Genomic DNA, 21203 nt, shown 5'->3' on the forward strand with positions numbered 1-21203 from the left:
AACATACACACCACCCTCAACACTACTAGACTATATTGCACCACAAACGAACTGGTCCTGAACGAAAAGAAAACAGTCCAGCTAAATTTTACCACAAAAAATAAGAACAACACCAACATAGCATTACCGGGCATAGAATCCAAAAATAACACCAAACACCTTGGGGTAACTATAGACTCCAACCTGGCTGGACAGCCCACATAGATCACCTCTGCAAGAAGCTCGCCTCCAGCACCTATGTCATAAGGAGGTTAAAACAAATAAGTAGCCTGGAAACAGCAAAAACAGCATATTTTTCTTTATTTGAATCCCACCTCAGGTATGGCATAGCAACCTGGGGGCGGGGGGAACAAGTAATGCCAACATGGAAATGGCTCTTAATACAACAAAAAAGAGCAATAAGGTGTCTTGCAGACATTGCCCCACAAGAAAGCTGTCGAGATGCCTTTAAGGAGCTCAAGATCCTCACAGTTGTGTCACTCCATATTCGAGAAGTTGTTCTACATGCAGTCACCACAGCACAGACCAGACACAGGGGACATACACCACCACAACACTAGACATGCTGCGAACTTCACACTACCACCTCACCACCTCAGTCTATATGGAAGAAGCCATCATATATAGGTGCAGTCTATTTCAACCATCTGCCAGAAATCTCAAGAAAGAACCAATCAAGAGGCTCAAGAATCAACTAACCATATGGCTGCAAGAAAATCCTTACTACACAGAAAAAGAATTTTTTAACACCTGAACCTGTTTTTAAAACACTTTGTATTGACACAATGTACTGTTTCTCTACGAATATGTCATTAAAAGAATATTGTCTATTGTCTATTGTCTAACTCCCTTGTCATCCTTTCTTGGACAGGTAAGTCTCCTATAGTTGGCCATAAATTTGACCACGTGTACTGGTTAACATAACCTCCACTTTGAACCGGAACCTTGTTAGAAAATGGAGTGTAACTTGCTGGATTACTTAGATTTCTACAATCTTATCATTTCAGTTGATTGTAATTGTTTGGCTAGTTGAATTCCAGTAAAAGGCTCAGATTAAATTTAAAATTTATTTAATTTAATTTTTGTTTCAAATTCAAATCTTGCCTAATTTAATGCATTTTATATGTTAGTTTATATAGTCTAAATGGGTAAAAGTTGATATAGGCCTACATAAAAATCAATTTAATTATTATGTTGTGAAAACACAAGTGTTTAAAATTCATTATTATAACTCTTTTAAAACAAATCTGTAATATAGATGAATTATGAATTCTTGTTAAATTATGAAATCTATTAATTTAAACAAACTCTCCAATAATATAAAGTTTTTATTTTTGTGAGGCCTTTTGTACTCAATGAGTACATCTTCGGACTCACACAAATGTAATTGTGTGAGTCCGAAGATGTACTCATTGAGTACGAAAGGCCTCACAAAAATAAAAACTTTATATTATTGGAGAGTTTGTTTAAATTAATAGATAATTTCCAATAAGACAAGAGCTTCAAGAATGTAAATTATGAAATGTTATTAATTTATAAATTTTGAAAAAGAGGACTTAAAACCGTTGGAGGAGGGAGTCAAAACTGAGTTAGCTGAACAAATAGACACAAATAAAAATGAGGAACTTCCTCACTGTAGGCTGTAATTTTCTGTTTCTATTTTTGTTTTAATATTGCATTGTACACTTAGTCTTACTATGCTGATTTAGCCATAAAATCACATTCTTGTAAAAATTCAATAGAACTTGTAATTTTCTTGTGTATTAATTATATTTTCACAAATGAAGCTCGAGTAGGTTGGTAGTCCCTTGGGCAGTTGCCTTCGGGCTGAACAGGAAACATGACAGTCAGGTAGTTAGGTTAGGTAGGCCTAAGTTTTTGTTAACTTCATGAACAAAACAAAACTTTTTGCTGTTATTCTTATACTTTACAAATAAGGTTTGTGCTATAACTGAGTATCTTATGTCTAGGGTATGGAAAGATTAAGAGATTCACTACATTGAGGGGGTTTCCCCTTCCTACAGGAATCATAAAAAAAAGACTACTTCAAATTTTACCGTTTTTGTTGTGTGTTTAGTGTTATTCTTATAATACAATAGACACGGATTTGCCTCCTGGAACTAGTGGAATCCAGAATAGACGTCAGTTTGTGGCTAATAGTGATTCTGATTATGAAGACGACCCTGGTGTCCCTGGTTATGCTCCGGACCTCGACGATGAACAATACAAGACTGATGAGTCAGAGGTCGAAGACCCAGACTATGACGTAAGACCACCACAATGGAGTCCTCAAACTATAGGTATGAAAGATGTACCGTTTACAAAAGAGGAAAAGATTTTTGGCCCTTTGCCCAATCAATTTTTTCTTGTTGCTGGTGGATGTGATTTTTTTGGATGGCATTGTGGCTACTACGAATAGATACGCGTTAGAGTTATTCTCTGAACCTACTACAACCCCAGGCTCACAAATCCAAAATGGAAATACATTACCGTAGAGGATCTCAAATGTTTTATTGGCCTATTGCTGCACATGGGAATATTACAATTACCCTGAATACAAGACTATTGGAAAACTTGTAAGCTGTTTTCAACGTGCTTCCCCAAATTCATGGCCAGGGACAAATTCATGCTTATTTTGCGATGCATTAGTTTTGAAAGGTATCCTAACCCAAACAACAGAGCCACAGTTTATTTATGGATAACTATTATAATAGTTTTACTCTTGCCTCAAGCCTGCTCCGTAGGAATACATATTGCACTGGAACTCTTCGGCTGGACAGAAAATACGTATCTTCTGAAGTCAAATCGGCAACCCTGAAAAAGGGTGAAACCATCGCCCGCTACGCCGAAAGTGTTGTTGTCGCCAAATGGAAAGACAAACGCGTTGTCTCTTACATATCCACTGAGTTTGAAAATGACATGGTGAATTCAATTAATCGAGGTAGTTTGGAGAGACTAAAACCACTATCAATGGTTCAATACAACCATTTTATGAAAGGCGTGGACCGCAGTGACCAAATGGTGTCATATTATCCTTGTGGAAGGAAAACACTGCGGTGGTACAAGAAGATTTTTGTCCACGTAATTCAGATGATGTTAGTGAATGCACACTATCTCTATAACAAAGTTCGCACATCAAGTGGAGAAAACAAAATGCCATTGTATAAATTCCGTCTGGAGGTTATTGACAAGCTACTCCCTGACGTTCCCGAGCTTCCTCGACTTCTGAAGTGCTGCAGCGTCCCCCATGTACCCTCACGGATTACAGAAAAAGTGGCTTATGGAAAGAGAGGTAAACAAAAGAGGTGCAGAGTTTGCTATGCAAATGGCAGAGAGAAATACGTGATGTGGCAGTGCAGTGTTTAGAATGTGATGGACAGCCTGGGTTGTGTGTCCCACATTGCTTTGACCAATTCCATGGCTAATGAAGCATACCTTGGGGAGGATGGTTGGGTTGTAAATAGTAGTTTTTAGTGTTTTTTATCAATATATTTTTAGTTTTACTAAGTGATTTGTTCCCAGTATTATTATAAACAATCGTTAGTGGTCTGTCTTTTTCAAAAACAATAAGGAAAACAGTGCGTGCTTCAAAGAGAGACTGGCCCCAGGAGCGTGTGCGGTAAGATCTACTGCACGATTTCAAAATGGTGAAATTTGGCTCTTTTGGTGTTTGATGACCTTTCTGTACCAACCCGTGTCACAACAACTAATTTGGTAATTGAATACTAATAAAAAAAATTAGCCTCTAGTAACGTACGTTACTTAATATTTAGCAGCTAACATGTTAAAATAATTTAAAACCCCATTGATTGAGTATGTTACAATGCACAGTCCTGAGTTCTAATTAACTTAATATAAGCATCAATGTTTATTATTAAATAACAGAAGTATTGCTATTTATCAATCCATAATAGTATATTAATTTAATATATGAATACAATAACATAAACTCATAACAAATTTAATGAACCATTCATTATAAGTAAAAAAGAAACAAAACAGTAAATAGGACAAATATGAAACTAATAGCCAGAGTGGCTAAATAAAGTTCCAAGTTATTTTTAAAGGGGTATCCTTGAACCACTTTTGCTCTTGCACAGTGGCTTAGTGTCACCGATATGGGTTGAACATAGGTTGTTCGATGTCTCACTAGTTGATGACAAGAATTTTTATGTCTTAGTGTCCTGGACAAGATCAGGACTTGTGGTTGGACAAACCTCATTAAGGGGACTGATATAGCTATTTTTTTAATGAGATGTTACATTTCATTTATAGAAGAATGCAATAGTTTTAACTAGCTTTTATAATGTGTTAGAATTGTAGAATGTTGATAAATTATGTTAGTTTAATTTTGTTTTGGATATAGCCAATAGGTGAACAATTTTTGTATTGACATTGAAGGTTGTCTTAAAAAGTTGTATCATAGTCTAGTCTTAGTTTAAAAGTAAATCTTGATTAATAAGCTTAAAAAAAAAACTAAAGATATATTCCATTTTATCAGAAAACATAAAAATCAGTCATTTTACTGCATTTTATGCTTATACAGCTTACGGAAAATATTATGTAACTCTTATACATATCACAGTTGAGAATTATCAGTTGTTTGTTGCTCCTTGATTGTGCAAGCGTATCTTCAAAGTGGTCGTGCTCACTTGTGCGTGGACAGATTATGTTGAATAAGTACCTTTGGAGTTGTTATAAAAGTTTTTAAAAAAGTTGGTATCTTTTAAAATTTTTCTAACTTATGTAAAACAGCTGATGCGTATGAAAAGACAAAATATTTGTTGCTCTCAGCTTGTGCAAGCGTACCTTTAAAGTGGTTGTGTTCACTTATGCAATGACTAAGTGCAATATTTTTCTTCGTACAAATACAACTTGTATAGGTTATATTCTTTACTTATATATAAATCCTACTGTTTTTGTCGTTGAAGTAATTAGTCTACAAATTGCCAAAGTTATTTTTTAATAATCGAATAATTTGATGTCAAACAGAGAAAGCCACTAGTCATCTCCGTCTGGAACCCGACTGGCCAACCATTATTCAAATTTGTGACCATATTCGGCAAGGAGATGTTCAGTAAGTAACATTCTGTACTGCTTTTACTTTAAAGGGCCTTCTTGAATTAGTGTGTCTAACTGATGTTGTGTATGTTGACAAAGATTATGTCAAGACTGAAAAATTCCTGTCACAAAATCTTTTAGTATTATGAGTGTGAGTGTGATTGTACAAGAAAAATCCTTTGCTAGAACATAAAAATTTTGACAAACATGATATAAAATATATTTTTATTAACTTGTTTCCCCAAAATTGTTAATCAAAAATGTTTATGTATATGAATAACAGTACTTCATTCAAGCCTCCAATTTTGGTTCCACATTTTTAAGCGTTAAAGTTAACCATGCACAAGTACGAGGTGTGTCCAAAAAGTATCTGACCTTGACGTCTGGCATGAACTGACGTTACTCTGCGACAACGGCAATCTGGTCCCCTCCACAAGACACTACCTTATTCCAACGCTCCTTCCACTTCTGGAAACACTCCTTAAATTCATTTTGTGGAATGGCTAACAGGTCCTTTGTCGCATTTTGTTTTATTTGTTCAACATCATCAAATCTTTTTCCTTTCGAAGGAATTTTTAATTTGGAAATAGCCAGAAGTCACAAGGAGCTATGTCAGGACTGTAGGGAGGCTGTCGTAGTTGGTTCATGTCGTGTTTGACCAAAAAACGCTGAATAAGATTTGAGGAATGAGCTGGCGTCGTGGTGCAGGAACCAGTCACGGCTGGTCCACAGTTCAGGTCGTTTCCTTCGTACTGCATCTCGTAGCCGCTTTAGGACCTCAAGATAATACTCCTTATTCACTGTCTGGCCTCTTGGAGCATATTCGTGATGAACAACGCCGTCCTGGTCGAAAAAACTGTCAGCATTGTCTTGACATTGCTTTGACTTTGTCTTGCTTTTTTCGGCCGTTGCTCTTCGCGAGTTTTCCACTCTGAAGATTTAGCCTTTGTTTCAGTGTCGTAGCCATAAACCCATGACTCATCACCAGTAATAACTTTTTTAAATAGCCCTGGGTTACTTTTTATCAAATCCAGATTGTCCTGTGCGATTTCAAGTCGACAGTTCTTTTGGTCTTTTGTCAGCAGCCAAGGAACAAATTTTGTCGAAACACGGTTCATTTTTAAATCTTCGTGTAAAATGTTACAAACTGACGATTTTGATATTCCTAAATCTTCTTCCAGCTCTTGGACAGTCAATTGTTTTCATTAATTGTTGCACGAACACATTCAACATTTTCAGCATTTCTGGCCGTTGAAGGCCTGAGAGATCGGTCATCACTCTCCACTGATATGGGGCCATTTTTAAACCGCCTAAACCACTCTTTTATTTGTGTATCACCCATAGACACGTCACCATAAACTTTCCGTATCATAGTAATCGTCTCTGATGCTGAATGGCCAAGTTTTTGGTATAATTTAATGCAAATGCGCTGCTCAACACATTCAGTCATATTGAAATGCGATGCACACACACAGCAGTACTGTACGGAACAGAGCGCTGTGACTCACTGAGTGACCGGATCGTTTTCAATGCCTAATATGGAAAGGAGTAGGCTCACCCCTCCCTTCCAATAACCGGTTCGAACCAGCCGGTTACGCCGCAGCCGCCTACTGGTCGGATACTTTTTGGACAGACCTTGTATTTTAGCTAAAAAGATAGTGTTAACGTATTCGAGATATACAATTAAAATAAAAACAATTAATATTATATTCAGGTGGGCTATAAATTTGAACATGTATGTACTGCCTCCTTGTTGATGCTCAAAACAATATTCTTGCACTTCAGAATCATATTGAGTATAATAGTATAATCAGTAATAAAATTAGTTATATTTCTAACAGTTCATTACGTGTTAACGACACCTGCCCACTTGCCGCACACTACTCGACTGAGCTCCACAGCATAATAATTATCCCATCACATGCTACAATAATCATAGTGAGGGGTAGCCCAATCTTTATTAATCCATTATAGCTGAATATTAATTTATTATTAGTTATAATTTGCAATAGTGATCCATGATTTTCAATATTTTTCAGGCCGAAACACGCTTTGACTTCAATAAAGAAGAAACTAAATAACCCTAACCCACATGTGGCCATGTTCGCTCTTATTGTAAGTAAACATTTTTTGTTGACATGACAACTTACTTCAAATATGGACTGTTTTCACTGAGAAATATAAGCACATTGTTTTGCTCAGATTGCCACATGCCATCTGTTCCACAGCACTGGTCTTCCCACTAATCATTACCACTACACATCTAGGTTACTTTAATAAGAAATGTAAGCACATTGTTTTGCTCAGATTGCCACATGCCATCTGTTCCACAGCACTCGTCTTCCCACTAATCATTACCACTACACATCTAGGTTACTTTAATAAGAAATATAAGCACATTGTTTTGCTCAGATTGCCACGTGCCGTCTGTTCCACAGCACTGGTCTTCCCACTAATCATTACCACTACACATCTAGGTTACTTTAATAAGAAATATAAGCACATTGTTTTGCTCAGATTGCCACGTGCCGTCTGTTCCACAGCACTCGTCTTCCCACTAATCATTACCACTACACATCTAGGTTACTTTAATAAGAAATATAAGCACATTGTTTTGCTCAGATTGCCACGTGCCGTCTGTCTGTTCCACCTCATTCGGCTTCCCACTTATCATTAGTTCTACAAAGTTGGTTTACATTAAGTAAAAAATGTATGCACATTATTTTGCTCCGATTGCGACAAGCAGCTAAACATGTCTGAACACTGTGTTTGCCTGTTATTGCAATTAGATCAAAGTCAACCCCATTTACATGCTGTATTTATGTTTAGATGCTGAAAAGGATTTGATGGGTATCACTGACTGGCTGCTGGAGAGATTTTCTGAACAATAAAAGGAAACCTCATTTGGTTCCACCTAAACTGCCCACTAAGTTGTATTTTTCACTTATAAATACACATAACTGATACGTACTACTGATCTCGATGATAAATAAATAAAGTAATTGTATATTAGTGCTAGGCTACCTGTTGAGACGTCCTGATGCACTTAGCCACAAAACCGTTATTAATTTATTTTATGCTGTACTATTTAACAGTATATTTTCCATAATTTAGAGTTATAAAATACTAGGGTATATTTATGCATTGTTTTGATCTTTGTAACACAGTAGCAAATATCCATAAAACATACTGTTCTCATTTCAGTGAACCTGTGTGAAGAAGATTTGTTTTGTAAGTTCCTTAGGACAAGAATTAAAGAAATTCTACTCATTGTACATCTTTACATTGGGGTTAAAAGATTTTCAGGATGTACAAGGTTGGGGTGAGGAGTGTGAAGATTGGTTAAATATTATTACGATTTGTATTATTCTATATTTATATTAATAACAGAGATTATTTTCATCCGCACATTCTTGTGCAAGTCTCACAATCAATTACCACAGATATACTTTAGGTAATAAAGCAACATTCAGTATTAATCTGCTGGTTTGCTGACTCACAGCAATGCCAGGTTTATTTTCTAATATTTTCCTTTCTGTTCAGTTGTTATCAATTAAAATCAATTTCCATTGGGTTCAAAATAAGTACAAGTAATTAATACCTAACCAGAATTCTATTAGCGACTAAGCTCAATGTTGAATGTCTCGTAGGTGTTGGAGTCCTGTGTGAAAAACTGTGGGAGTCTCATACATGACGAGATCGGCACTAAGGCATACATGGAACAGTTGCGGGAACTGATAAAGACTTGTCCTCATGATAACGTCAAGAACAAGTTGTTGGAACTGATACAAGCCTGGGCCTTCGCCTTCCGCAATAGCCCCAAGTACAGGGCTGTCCAGGTGAGCAAGTGGCACTAACTACAGGTTATGCTTAGAATTAGCCTTTGTTAATAAATATTTGTATCAAAAGTATTTAAATATTTCAGTCAACATTTGTTGGGCAAAACTTTGTGGATTCTGAAACGGTTCCATAGCTCTTTATACCCTGACTTTTGCCAGTGCTTCTTTTTGTAATCTGAAACATCTTATAATACGATACAAAAGGACAAATATAATACTCATCTCCTCACTGTAACCCTCAGGGTCTATTGTGATTTAACCCTGACTTTAGACAACCCAGGTCATCTTGAGGCTCTTGATAAACCTCAAGACTTCCTTAGGAGCTAAATATCCTACCTCAGCAAGTTTTAGAAATGCTCTGTACCGATGTCTCACCTGATCAGGGCAATCGCTTTACAGTCCAGTCACAAATGATATGTACAGCAGTCTTCCTGCAGAAGTTACATATCTCCAACTCAAAGATACCCATCGTAATTAAACAGGTGTAGGTAAGTGGGCCACATCCAGTCATTGTACTGGGAGAACAATCTGATGTCCAATTTTGCTGTGTATCAATTTAGATTTTATGACAGCTTTCGCTTGTATCAGGCCTGGGAGACCTCCCCAGTGGAGAGAAGTTTTCTCAGCCATCCATTTCTTGATGATGTACCTGATTTGACACTTTGCCAAGCCAAGCCACGTCACAATAGGACGTAGGATAGTAGCTGGTCTACTAGTCATGACATAGCTCCAGCTCTCGCCAACCTTCCCACCCTCTCATTTCCCGCACTCCCTTCATGCCTCGACACCCCCATAGTGACTTTCTTGTAAGTAGCCATGACTTTTAGTAGTAATAGACAGTCCCAGACCACTTTGTACACAAAGGTGCTTCTAATTATATATTTCAGTGCAGCTTGGCTGCCCGTTAACATATATATCTTAGCACCCTTGGGTTTCCTACTAAGTTGATCCAGGCATACAGATGTATCGCAAGCACTTCTGCCTGGAAGATGGTCCGGAAGCAGCCCAAGACCCGAGAGGCCCTTAAGTTTGGTTCTTGTCTAAAGTCCCACCCCCTCATCTCTCCTTGACCATCTGTGTACCATATTTGTGCTTCCCTCTCAAGAGAGGGACCACCATGCTCCATTCTTGGCGCTCTGATATAGTCACCTGGGATGGCTGATCAAAACAGAATCATTTTTAGCATTATATCCAAGAAGAATATGAGCATAAATGACTTTTCCAAGTAATTGGATTATGTTCATATGCCCAGCCAAGTATCTTGGTGACCTTGGATTTTTCCCTTGAAGCAGCCTTAATGCACTAAGGGTATGAAGAGTAACCACTACTTAATGCAGAAACATTTTCAAGTGTGAGTTTTAGTCAGCCTTTTATCTAACACTACACATAGATATTTCACTTTCCTAGAGAAAGCTACCCTGTTACCCCCTAAACACAGAAGCTTTAAATTAAGCTTTTTCCATTGGGTGAACGGAACTATAGTGGTTTTGGAGGGGTTGACACTTAGTCTCTCCTTCGCACACACACACTTCCATACCAGATTTAAAACTTGCTGCATGAGTTTGATTGTTGACTTTTCAGGGTATTTGGCAAACTGTTAAGAATGCAATGGAGAGATGTCAAGAACTTCACTCCTGATCAACAATCCTTTTCATGGCTTTTAGTAAAAAGACGTTAAACTGATGGGGCAATAGGATTTAGGCTCACCCAAAATGCGGAGGCCACCTTTAGGAATGAATATTGCTATCACCCCCTCCATTATTAAGGGATATGTCACAGAGAAAAGCTGCAAAGCTTGACCTAAAGACCTCCTGTAAGGACGGTGAAACAAATCATGAAAGTTGGAGAAGGGCTGGAAAGATTGTCTCCCTTAGAAGATAAAAGGATTTGAAGGAATTCATTGCCCAGCATATTTTTTTTGGAGTGAACAACCTTATCATCATGTGGTTATTCCAACTGGACAAATGAGTCATGTATGCTCTAACAGTGGAAATTACCGTGCTATCCAGAGATGAGTTGGAACTTGGAGACCAATAGGATTGGAATAGTCTCTCTGGAGGGCTTTCTACAATCTGGATGTTTTAGGAGTTGACTTTATACTGTTGAGTGAGTTCTACTGCAGAAATCCCTCTATGTCTTCCACTTGGACTCGCTGAGCTCCATATTATATTTAATCAAGGTTGTAATCAGATATTCAGCCCACTGACCCAGCCTTTTGGCTCTGTTAAAGAGCCTTCTGGCTTTTGTCCTCTTTGTGTTAAATCGATCTATTATGGTACATTGCACCTGACGACCACTTATTGTTTCTTGCAGTTTTTAGCATACTCTTTAAGAATAGCACTATTGAGGTTGTCAACGGCCACTTTTTTTATATTCTAAGGGCCTCACAACATAACCTCCAATAGTCAGTCTTGGAACTCTGTTCTCTACCATGCAAGATACTGTCATTATAAAATCAAACAAGATTTGATTCTGTTTAGAAAAATAATATAGTTCACCAGGGACGCTTCCTTTGTGTGTCAAATTGATCATGGAGGGGTTAACATATGTTAAATTCAAAATCCCTATCAACTATCAAAAACTTGCTGATATGCATTTCCCAAAATCAGAAATATTACTGACAAAAATGTCACTCAAAAGCTTGTTTTAAATTATGTATGTAATAGTTCTCTCACTCCCAGGAGATAAATAACATTAAAAAACATAAAGTACTTTATGGTTTTATAAAGAGCTTATCTATATAACAAAAATGAAAACAAATGCCAATTTCAAACCCTGAACTCTTATTCAACATTAATGACATCTTTTGGTGGATAAGCTCTTAACCATTTAGGATTGGAAAATTATTGAATAGGCCTATTTGGATTAGGCATATCATCTTCATCACTATCAATAGTACTTACAGTATGATGAGGAATATCTACTTCAGAAGATTCTAGGTTTTCAAAATTTCAAACGTATTCCTCACCGCTACCAGAAGAATAATCCTGTAATGATAGATCCAAATCATGTTCCGGTATATCTGTATCAATAACATCTTCTAAATCACTTATTTCATCATCTAAAACATCTCTGATTTGATCTGAAATTAAATGATTATCCATTGCAACTAAATAGAGCACAATTCATAAGAATAACATGCCAGACGCCATTACTGTACCGGTGTGATAATAACAGAAACAACTGGTTGAAAACATCAATATATATATCAACCATCAAAATAGTAGAGAATAAAAGATAAACTTTAGAATATCATGATTATGGCACTATATAAAACATTCAATTTGGACAAGAATTGGTGAAGGAATTAACGTTGAAAAAGTGTTTAACATGATCGTTGCAGCCGATACTATTATCACCGTGAGAGTTAAAATTGCCAAGCTATTTCAAGCAACATGAAATGAAAATATCTTTATTCCTTCTAAAACATTACACTTCATGTATCATAAAAAATGGTAGGAATATACTCGACCATCCCACACAGTTTTGATGGCCAGCAGTCAAACAAAATACACTAAACAATATCAGTCACTAATTTTATGACACTGAGAATCGGTATTTGGCCTCTGTAGTGCTATTACTTTGCTAATTTATTTACAAACTACTGTGGACAATCTTAAACCTTACTTATTAACATAAAATTAAGCAACCAAAACATAATTACTAGAAAAATTATAACACTTCTTATCAAATACTGCTACTTTCATATCTCCTTTTCCTTTTCACCACTCACATATATACATTCAGAAATATTTTACTCAGTTATATCTGTTAATTGTTTGGTTTCCTTAGAGTTCATCAGCCATTTTTTCAGGTGAACTTTAAACGTTTTATTAGATGTATGCTTTTTTTATATCAATTGTTAACATATTAAAACACTTTGGTCCTAAAAGAAACAAACAACTAAAACAAATTTAACTTTTGGTCTTATATGGTACATTTATTATTCTTCTTTGTTTTTTTTAATTATTCTGAAGTTTTCAAGATGGTGGCTTTTTAATGTTATAGAAGTATACAATTAATTGAACCATTATAAGTTAATATGTTTACAAATATCATAGAATGATTGTATGTTTTTCTTGCAAGGTTTCAAGATTATGGACTTTCTAAATTACTGAAAGTGTTAAAATGATACCAATATGCCAATATTAAGAGTTATTGTCCCATCATTGTTGTGCAAATTAAAATCTAAACAAATAATGCATCTTTAGTTCGATATTTAGACAAGCCAGCCTCATGTGAAATCTACCTTTTTTCCGACTGAGCTGGAAAGAATATTTTCAATGAAAATGGTACAGAAATAAATTAGTTATCAATGTATATGTTATGATTTACATTAATTTTACTTGTATGATTCGACAACCATTGTTAGCCTATACAGTAAAATACCATTTGTATTTGTGTATTTTCTTATTCTTTGCTTTATATATAGAATTTAAACTGCGGTTAATGATATCACAGTATTCTACTATCAAAATATTAAGTACCTGTACCATGTGATACAAAATATATGTCACATATAATGTCAGCTTTAATTTCAAGTATATAATTCTAAACTTATTTTGGAATTTGTTTAAATACAATTTTGCATAATTTTGTATAAATATATTATAAAAGTAATTCTTATAACTTGTAATTTGTGTTATAACAATTTTACAAAAACATATTTTATGATGTATTTTATATATGAAGAAATCGTATTTTTAATATATTGAAATATATAGCCATATTATATGGGAATAGGCAGGTTCCCTTTCATTTCATAATGACCACACTCCATAGATTCTGTGAATTCTTTTATGGTCAGAATCTCATCCCCTTCAGCCATTAAGAAGTTCTTTATTGATACAGCTTTGATTGTATTTTGAATATGCATTCTACCTGTTATTCTTCAAGAATACATTAACATTTACAATATGGTGGTCCTAAAATATTAGTTATTCTCATAACACAAATGTAAAAAAAGAATTGAGATACTCCTTATTTTGTATTAGTTTGCTAATGAAAGATAAGATTTTATTTTAGTGGTAATGGAAAGTAACCTACCATCTTTTAGTATAATTTGTTACATGTCACATGATAACACAACTACAAACACTGATAAGAGCTTCACATACTACTACTCGTTATGCAAAGATATTGGTGACTCACTTTCAGTTGTGCATTTGAGTTTAATTATATTTCTGTGTCATTTAAAACCCCATTTATGTCTCATACTTGGTTTTTTGCTAAGGTGAGTTATTACATTTTTTGTATAGGGTTAGTTTTTATGTAATAAATGTTGTGTAATAGGCCAAAGTAAACTTTGATTGAAGTTCCTACTTTTCCTATTTTTGTAGGAAAACCACATTATTTTATTATTTGATGCAGTTTGTATTTGTAAAGTTATAGCACCACCTTTATAATATCATCACAAAGAATTTCAACGCATCATCATTAACCAATCACATTCCCCCAAAAAATCCTAAGTTTTAATGAAGTTTACCTGTAGTTATGCTATGTTGAAGCATGTTGAACATAGCCTAATGTCAGGGTTGTTGTTCTGTAATCAAGGAGTCATAGATTTTTTCCCGGTTGTTCCATAAAAGAAAATTTTTTGGACTGATTCCTATGGGGAAGCAGTCCAATAAAACAAATATATCCAGTATTATTATTAAAATTAAAATGCCAATAGCATAGAAAAGATTTCCTTCATGGAAAAAATGAAAAGTAAGGAGGTGATAAATCATAATTGTAAATTGAATGGTTCAGTAAATATATTCAAATCCATAGATACTTTATATATCTGTGCTGGCCTTTAATTAGCACTGCCTGACACTCAGAATAAACACAAAACTTGTTTCCTCTCCTAAAATGATTATTCTTGTGTATTTGAGTTGTAAAAATAACAATAATACAAATAATTATTTGTACCGTTATTCCTTTACACACATGTTTAATGTTTAATGCTTCTGGACCAAATATTCAAGTGCATTATAAAGTTACTTGAGTGAGAAGCTATATAAGTGAGCTTGGATCAATAGCTCAGTTAAATGAATTATCCAGCCATTTCGGACTGAATCCAGATTCTCTTGCTCTGTGAAATGTGTAACAATGGTTCTCATTTTTACTGTAGCGACAATATGAAAAAAAATACAAAATGTAAGTACTTAATTTTGTTGTTGTCTTAACATCAAAAATATGTAGTGAGTTAATTTTGTATAGTGTGGTTTATGCTTTTTATGTTATTGCCAACTACATCTAGCATATTAAAACCAACTTAAATTAGATAAACATATTATGCTTAAATTGGAACAATATTTATTACAAGTAAATGTTAGTGAATGAAATCTAACATTTTATACACCTTTTTTTTGTATGGAAACAGAATAATAAAGTGACTTGTAATTTCTAATGTTAACAATTTAGTTTTACTACTCCACATTATATTAGGATTTACGTGTAGTACAACTATTTTAACCCTTAACTGCTAGATTTTCTGATTTCCAAGTAAAGTGAACTACTGGGCTAATTTGAACTCAACATATTTGATATAATTTTTATTATATTCAGTTTATTTGATTATACTGTTCTTCAGTCGAGCTAATGAGAAGAAGTGCTATCGCAACAGTGTACATGAATATTCTACAACGTTTAATATTTTTAATTTGTTCTAAAATTATGTATAATATGCCCATTGTTCCCATTGTTGTATAATAATCCCTATTAAATTCCCCTTCTCACATTATAAATGTTTAATCTGGGATCTTCATTTTGTAATACAAGGACTGTTTTTTATTCAACCTCTGATCATGCTGTGAAACAGCCAGTTGAACGGTATGATCCAACAATATGCAGTAGTCAGCTGCGCACCTCTTCCACTAACACCTCAAGCATTGCCGAGCATCTTGACACCATTACGAAATAATCGTAACACGTAGACCTGGCTATGATTGATTCTCCTACCAAATGCGAAGTGTAATTCGAGTTTTGCAAGCTGGACTTGGCAGAAATTCACAGAAGAATGTCACGTGTATCTGGTTAAAACTTATGTGTGACGGTTGTAGTGCATGAGTGGTGTAGAAAATGTAAGGATGGATGAGTAGATGTTCATAACAAGGAGGCCAACGAAGCAAGTATATTGTAAAAGAAGACGATAGTAAACCTTAGTAAACGAGGTGATGAATTTATTTACTTAGACAAATTAGAAAGCTTGTCCCCAAACAATATGTAATTAATGCATACTATGCTTTTTTTAATAGTATAATTTCTTATGGTATTATTCTTTGGGGAAACTGCAGTGATGTACAGAGAATCTTAATTCTACAAAAGAAAGCTTTAAGAATTTTAACAAACTCTCCTTATAGGGCACATTGCAAACCTCTTTTTGTTCAAGAAGGTATTCTTACTGTGATAAATCTGTATATATTTGTTTGTTTATGTAATGTTAAGAATAACTTGCAGGACTATTACACGAGGTATGAATTTCATCATTACCATACTAGATTTAATGCACTGTTACATTTACCATATGTTAGGTTAGCAAAAACTCAAGCATCACATAAAGTTATAAGCATCAAATTTTTTAATAGATTACCTTCTAGTGCCCGATCTGTGCCTATAAGTAGATTTAAAAGAGTGTTATATGCCTGGTTAAAAGAAAACCCATTTTATCATGTACAAGAATTCTTTGATATGCCTGACATTGATGTTATTTTTTAAGTCTATATGTTATGTGTCTCTTAAAGTTTTATTGCTACATGTTGTGTTTTTAAAGTAGTCTAGTCATTGTATTTTTATACGAAAAGGTATTAATCATAACTTAGGCTGTGACGATGTCTATTGCACTGTTTCTTGTGTTAAATGACAAATAAATTTTCTGATTCTGATTCTGAAACAGTTAAAGGCCAATGGAGGTTTACTGATCGTTAAAACCTTTTTTGTCCTAATTTGTGTTTTAAAAACCATAAATGGATAATGTAATTAAGAAATTATCATATTTTTGGTTATAATATTTTTTTCACGGTTAGTATTTTTATATTTATGCCTGCTGTCCAAAAATTTATTCAAATGTTTTAAGTTAAAAATATGTTTAATAAGTGATACAAATGTATGCCTATATTTTTTGCAGATTAAAATCATATATTCTGTAAACCCTTATTATAATCTAATAGTTAAAAGTAGAATATAGGAAGCATGACTTGTTCTTAACATATAGCTATTTCTCTGAACCTCTGTAAATCCCTTTACAATAGATAATACATTTTATATTATCAAGCAGTTTCCAAAGGTTTTACAATGACAGATATTGGATTGGTGGAGGTTTTGTTTAAATCATACATAGGTTAAAAAAGTTATTAAGATTCGATATTCAAGAATCGGGAAATGAGTTTTAAGATTCAGAATCGGATTTGAGATTTGAAAATTCTGGATTTTTTCTCTGGACTATCCTTTTTTACGATAATTCCCCTTTTCATAGTGCTGATCTGACGAAATAGCTTCTTGACAGATTTCAATGGGACATTTTTGACCATCCACCTTATAGTTTTGACCTAGCATCAAGCGACTTTCACCTGTCAATTGAAGAAGTGGCTAGGAGGTCAGAGTTTCCGATCATGATTTACTCCAAAATGCTGTTGAAACCCACCTCAAGTCACTGGTGGCAACATTTCATAAAGAGGGTACTGGAAAGCTTATACCCTGGTATTATAAATGCCTCAATTTAAATGGCAATTATGTAAAAAGTAAATTATGTATGTATGTAACTTTTGGTAATAAATAAATTTCATTATGCTCAAGGTTGTAAGCGTATGTCCTGAGGATTTCCTGAGGACTTTTGTTCTTTGTCTATTTTAAAGTAAACTATTCAAGTTAGAATAATTACTAAAATTGCGCCTTGGATATAAATAGACTTTTTAATCCAATCACCCCAGTTGTGACCAATAGCATATTCTCTGTTGAAAGGTTACTAAAAGACTTTCCATTAAAAAGGAGAAATGTGTTTTATTAGTTTTATAAATGTATGTTCCAAAAGTGCAGTGTGTATTTTTTTGTCGTAGGACACGATGAACATCATGAAGGCAGAGGACTACAAGTTTCCTGCGTTGAAGGAGAGTGACGCAATGTTCTCAGCTGACACAGCTCCAGAGTGGGCAGATGGGGACTGCTGCCATCGATGTCGCGTGCAGTTCAGTATGGTCCAGCGCAAGGTTTGTTGGTCTTCATTGGATGTGTACAAGTTATATTTGATAACATGCGATTTTTCAAAATTTAAGCCTACTTTATGTCGTGTAGAATAAGTATGTACTAGGGTTGTCAATTAACAAAACAACACCTCGAAAAGACAAAATTATCAATCAAGTCTTTATTTATCTTTAGAATTTCAGGTTTATATTGCAGTAATACCATCTGGCCCATACTTTTTGCAAAGATGGATTTTAAGTTTTTATAACTATAACTTCAACCAAAGAAGCTTTTGGGCTTTAAAAGTTTGTTAACTTTACGTAGTTGAGCCTTGTGGTCTGATATCTTATAATGGGTCATTAGGTACTATGTTACTTGCCACTCATTTTTACTTTATTGACATTCTTTTAACAATTAATTTTTTAGATAGTAGTGTTTGAACATGTACAGTATATCTGTTTCAAGGGCTTAAAAGTTTCTTATATCTGTCTTCCAAAAAATGGGTCTTGTCTATGAATTTCTGTTTAAAGCTTCTTGTTCTTATTTTCCACTTGTGTCAACATTAGGTTTCAATGTTTAGATAAGGTGGTTTGACTGCCTCAACCTATATCTTTATCTACTGGTAGGATGCTTAGATTTTCCCCTCTCAGCATAGTAGGAGATAGGGATGGCTGTTTTCTGTCTGCATTTGTGTTATTGGGTATACTGTCTATTTCATTTTAATTTTTCTCAATGTATTCATTGGATCACTGTAAATTGTAACGTATTCATTTACTAAGGATATTATCTTTGAATTTGAGCAATATACACAAAGGAGTATATGGCATGGTATGACAACAAGAAAGTGTGGCAATGAGTTGTAGAAATTGTTGTAGTGGAAGACAATCCTTATGACTAAAACATCAGGTGACAACTTTCTTTGGATGAGTTCCAAACAGTAGAAACACCATGATCCAATTTTAAACAATGTTCTTTAGTCGGATTTTGTGATTCCTGTTTATTTAACAAGTATTTTTGTTTGAATGTTGAATTTAACTTCAGTTCTCCGTCCTTTTATTGCAGCGTCTGGTATCTGATACTGGCTCAGCCTTGACTCCTAAAATCTGGAGTCATGTTCATCTAAAGAGATCCAAAGAAAGTTGGTTGCGAAGAAGCTCAAAACATTGTTTTGACATGAAAGACACTTGAAATACAAGATACAATAATATAGTGTAATCTAGGTGAAGTGGCAGTCTCATTGCCTCATCAGGTGCACTATGGTACCTGTAAATTATGGTTTTTTCACTCCAAATGTCTGAATTGGTCAGACAAACAATTCAAAAAAATTACAAAAGTTGAAATAGATGATTGGAAATGTCCTAAATGTAAACCCAGCTGGGAATGAGGGTTTAAAGGAAGTAGAACTAAATAATCAAAGTAGACATAATCCCCAACAGCTCTCACCAAATAGGCAGCTGGCAACATTTCAATCTCCATACCACCAATTTTCAGAGCCTGAAACTAATCTGGATGAAGTAAAAACCAGAATTCAAAATCATGACAAGCTAGAAGAAGCTGATTTAGAAACTTCACCAACACTAGCAGCAGAAGCTGGAAATGCTTTACTGCAGGAAAATCAGAAGCTCAAAGAAGAGATTTATAAGTTAAATCAGGATAAAATTGTCTTAAGTGCCAATTTAACTAGTTTGGAATCTAAAATTGAGGCAATGTCAACAAATGAAGAAAAACACTTAAACCAAATAGAGAGACTCTATGAACAGTTAGTAGATGCTTCTAACCAACTGGATAAAAGTAAACATGCCAAGTTTGAACTGCAGCAGTTTTATGAAGAGTACGAACAAAACCAAAACCAACTGCTGAATCAACATTTAGATAAAATAAATAGTCTGGAAAAAACAAATCGGGCATTGACTAAACAGTTAAGTGATTTAAAGAATTGTATCAAATCAGTTGACAAACTCACAAACTTTTTGTGAAAAGGAAACCCAAACATTCAATAACACACCAGTCTTAAAACATTAACCCCATGTACTAACTCCCTGGAGCAAACCAGACTCCCTTTTAACATCCCCATCACTTCTGATTGAACTAGGAAACATTAAAAATAAACAAAATGATATGGAACGTACTCTTAATTCAATTCAATTCTGCAGCAATTCCAGGCTGGTGAATGTAAAGCCAAACAAAATACCCCAGTAAAAAAGACAGCTAACATAAAATCATACAAACTTATTCCTCAACCAAACAATAATTTTAGCCACCTGAAAAAGAACAATTTTTTCAGTGTCTCCCTTCAAATGGCTAAGAGTAAACTGAGGACAGAAAAAAAACGGCCACTTGACAACTAAGCTCCAATCAGAACTTTCAGTGGGAATCACCCAAACCCCGACAGAAGAACTGTCTCAACCACCATTGACAGGGGAAACCAGCCAAACGACAATTGAGCTGCATTCAAAAGTGACAGGGGGAATCAGTCAAACCCCAACAGAAAAACTCTCTCAACCACCGTTGACAGGGGAAACCAGCCAAATGACAATTGAGCCGCATTCAAAAGTGACAGGGGGGAATCAGCCAAAAAACCCCAACAGAAAAACTGCCTCAACCACCATCGACAGGGGAAACTAGCCAAAGGACAATTGAATTGCAGCCGAGAACAACAGGAGGAGGCAGTCAGGTGTTCAGACAAACTTCTTTTTTAGAAATGAGTTACAAGAAGAAGGGGCGGAAGAAAGTGACATATCCTTCCAGGATATTCCACAACCAAAGTCTTCTACTCCGGAAATGGGCAGACAAGTGACAATGGATCATCATAACAACTGTGAGGTTGGGATCAGATCAGACTTCCAAACCACAAAATCCTTGGTCATCTTCCACCAAAATGCTGACCGAATAAGTAACAAAATAGACCGCTTCAATCACCTTCTCTATTCTCTGAATCCCCATGTAGTTGTAATTACAGAGCACGGCCAAAACTTTGACAAAATGTGTAACACTCGTTTAATCAACTATGAGTTGGTTTCTTCTTTTTTGCAGGAGAGGACAATATAAAGGGTGGAGTAGCCATCTTTAAGCACAAAACATTGGATGGCGAAATACATGGAATAAACATTGAACATCACAGCATCCCTTTGGTATGTGAAA

At 34.9% G+C, this 21203-nt stretch overlaps 1 protein-coding gene across 5 annotated transcripts in view; it reads left to right on the plus strand.

The window, feature by feature from the left end:
- LOC124354339 (hepatocyte growth factor-regulated tyrosine kinase substrate) overlaps positions 1 to 21203 on the plus strand; it is a 72249-nt gene that overhangs the window by 5156 nt on the left and 45890 nt on the right. For 3 of the 5 annotated variants that reach the window (XM_046804711.1, XM_046804710.1, XM_046804712.1), the window contains exons 2-5: positions 4993 to 5077; positions 7101 to 7176; positions 8712 to 8900; positions 17939 to 18088. In XM_046804711.1, coding sequence (XP_046660667.1) covers positions 4993 to 5077; positions 7101 to 7176; positions 8712 to 8900; positions 17939 to 18088 — 500 coding nt within the window. Of the gene's footprint in view, positions 1 to 4992; positions 5078 to 7100; positions 7177 to 8711; positions 8901 to 14017; positions 14134 to 14966; positions 15042 to 17938; positions 18089 to 21203 lie in introns of those variants that run through there. The other 2 variants (XM_046804713.1, XM_046804714.1) reach the window with 2 other exon arrangements.

The sequence above is a fragment of the Homalodisca vitripennis genome, chromosome 2 (assembly GCF_021130785.1).
Source record: "Homalodisca vitripennis isolate AUS2020 chromosome 2, UT_GWSS_2.1, whole genome shotgun sequence".
Taxonomy (NCBI): Eukaryota; Metazoa; Arthropoda; class Insecta; order Hemiptera; family Cicadellidae; genus Homalodisca; species Homalodisca vitripennis.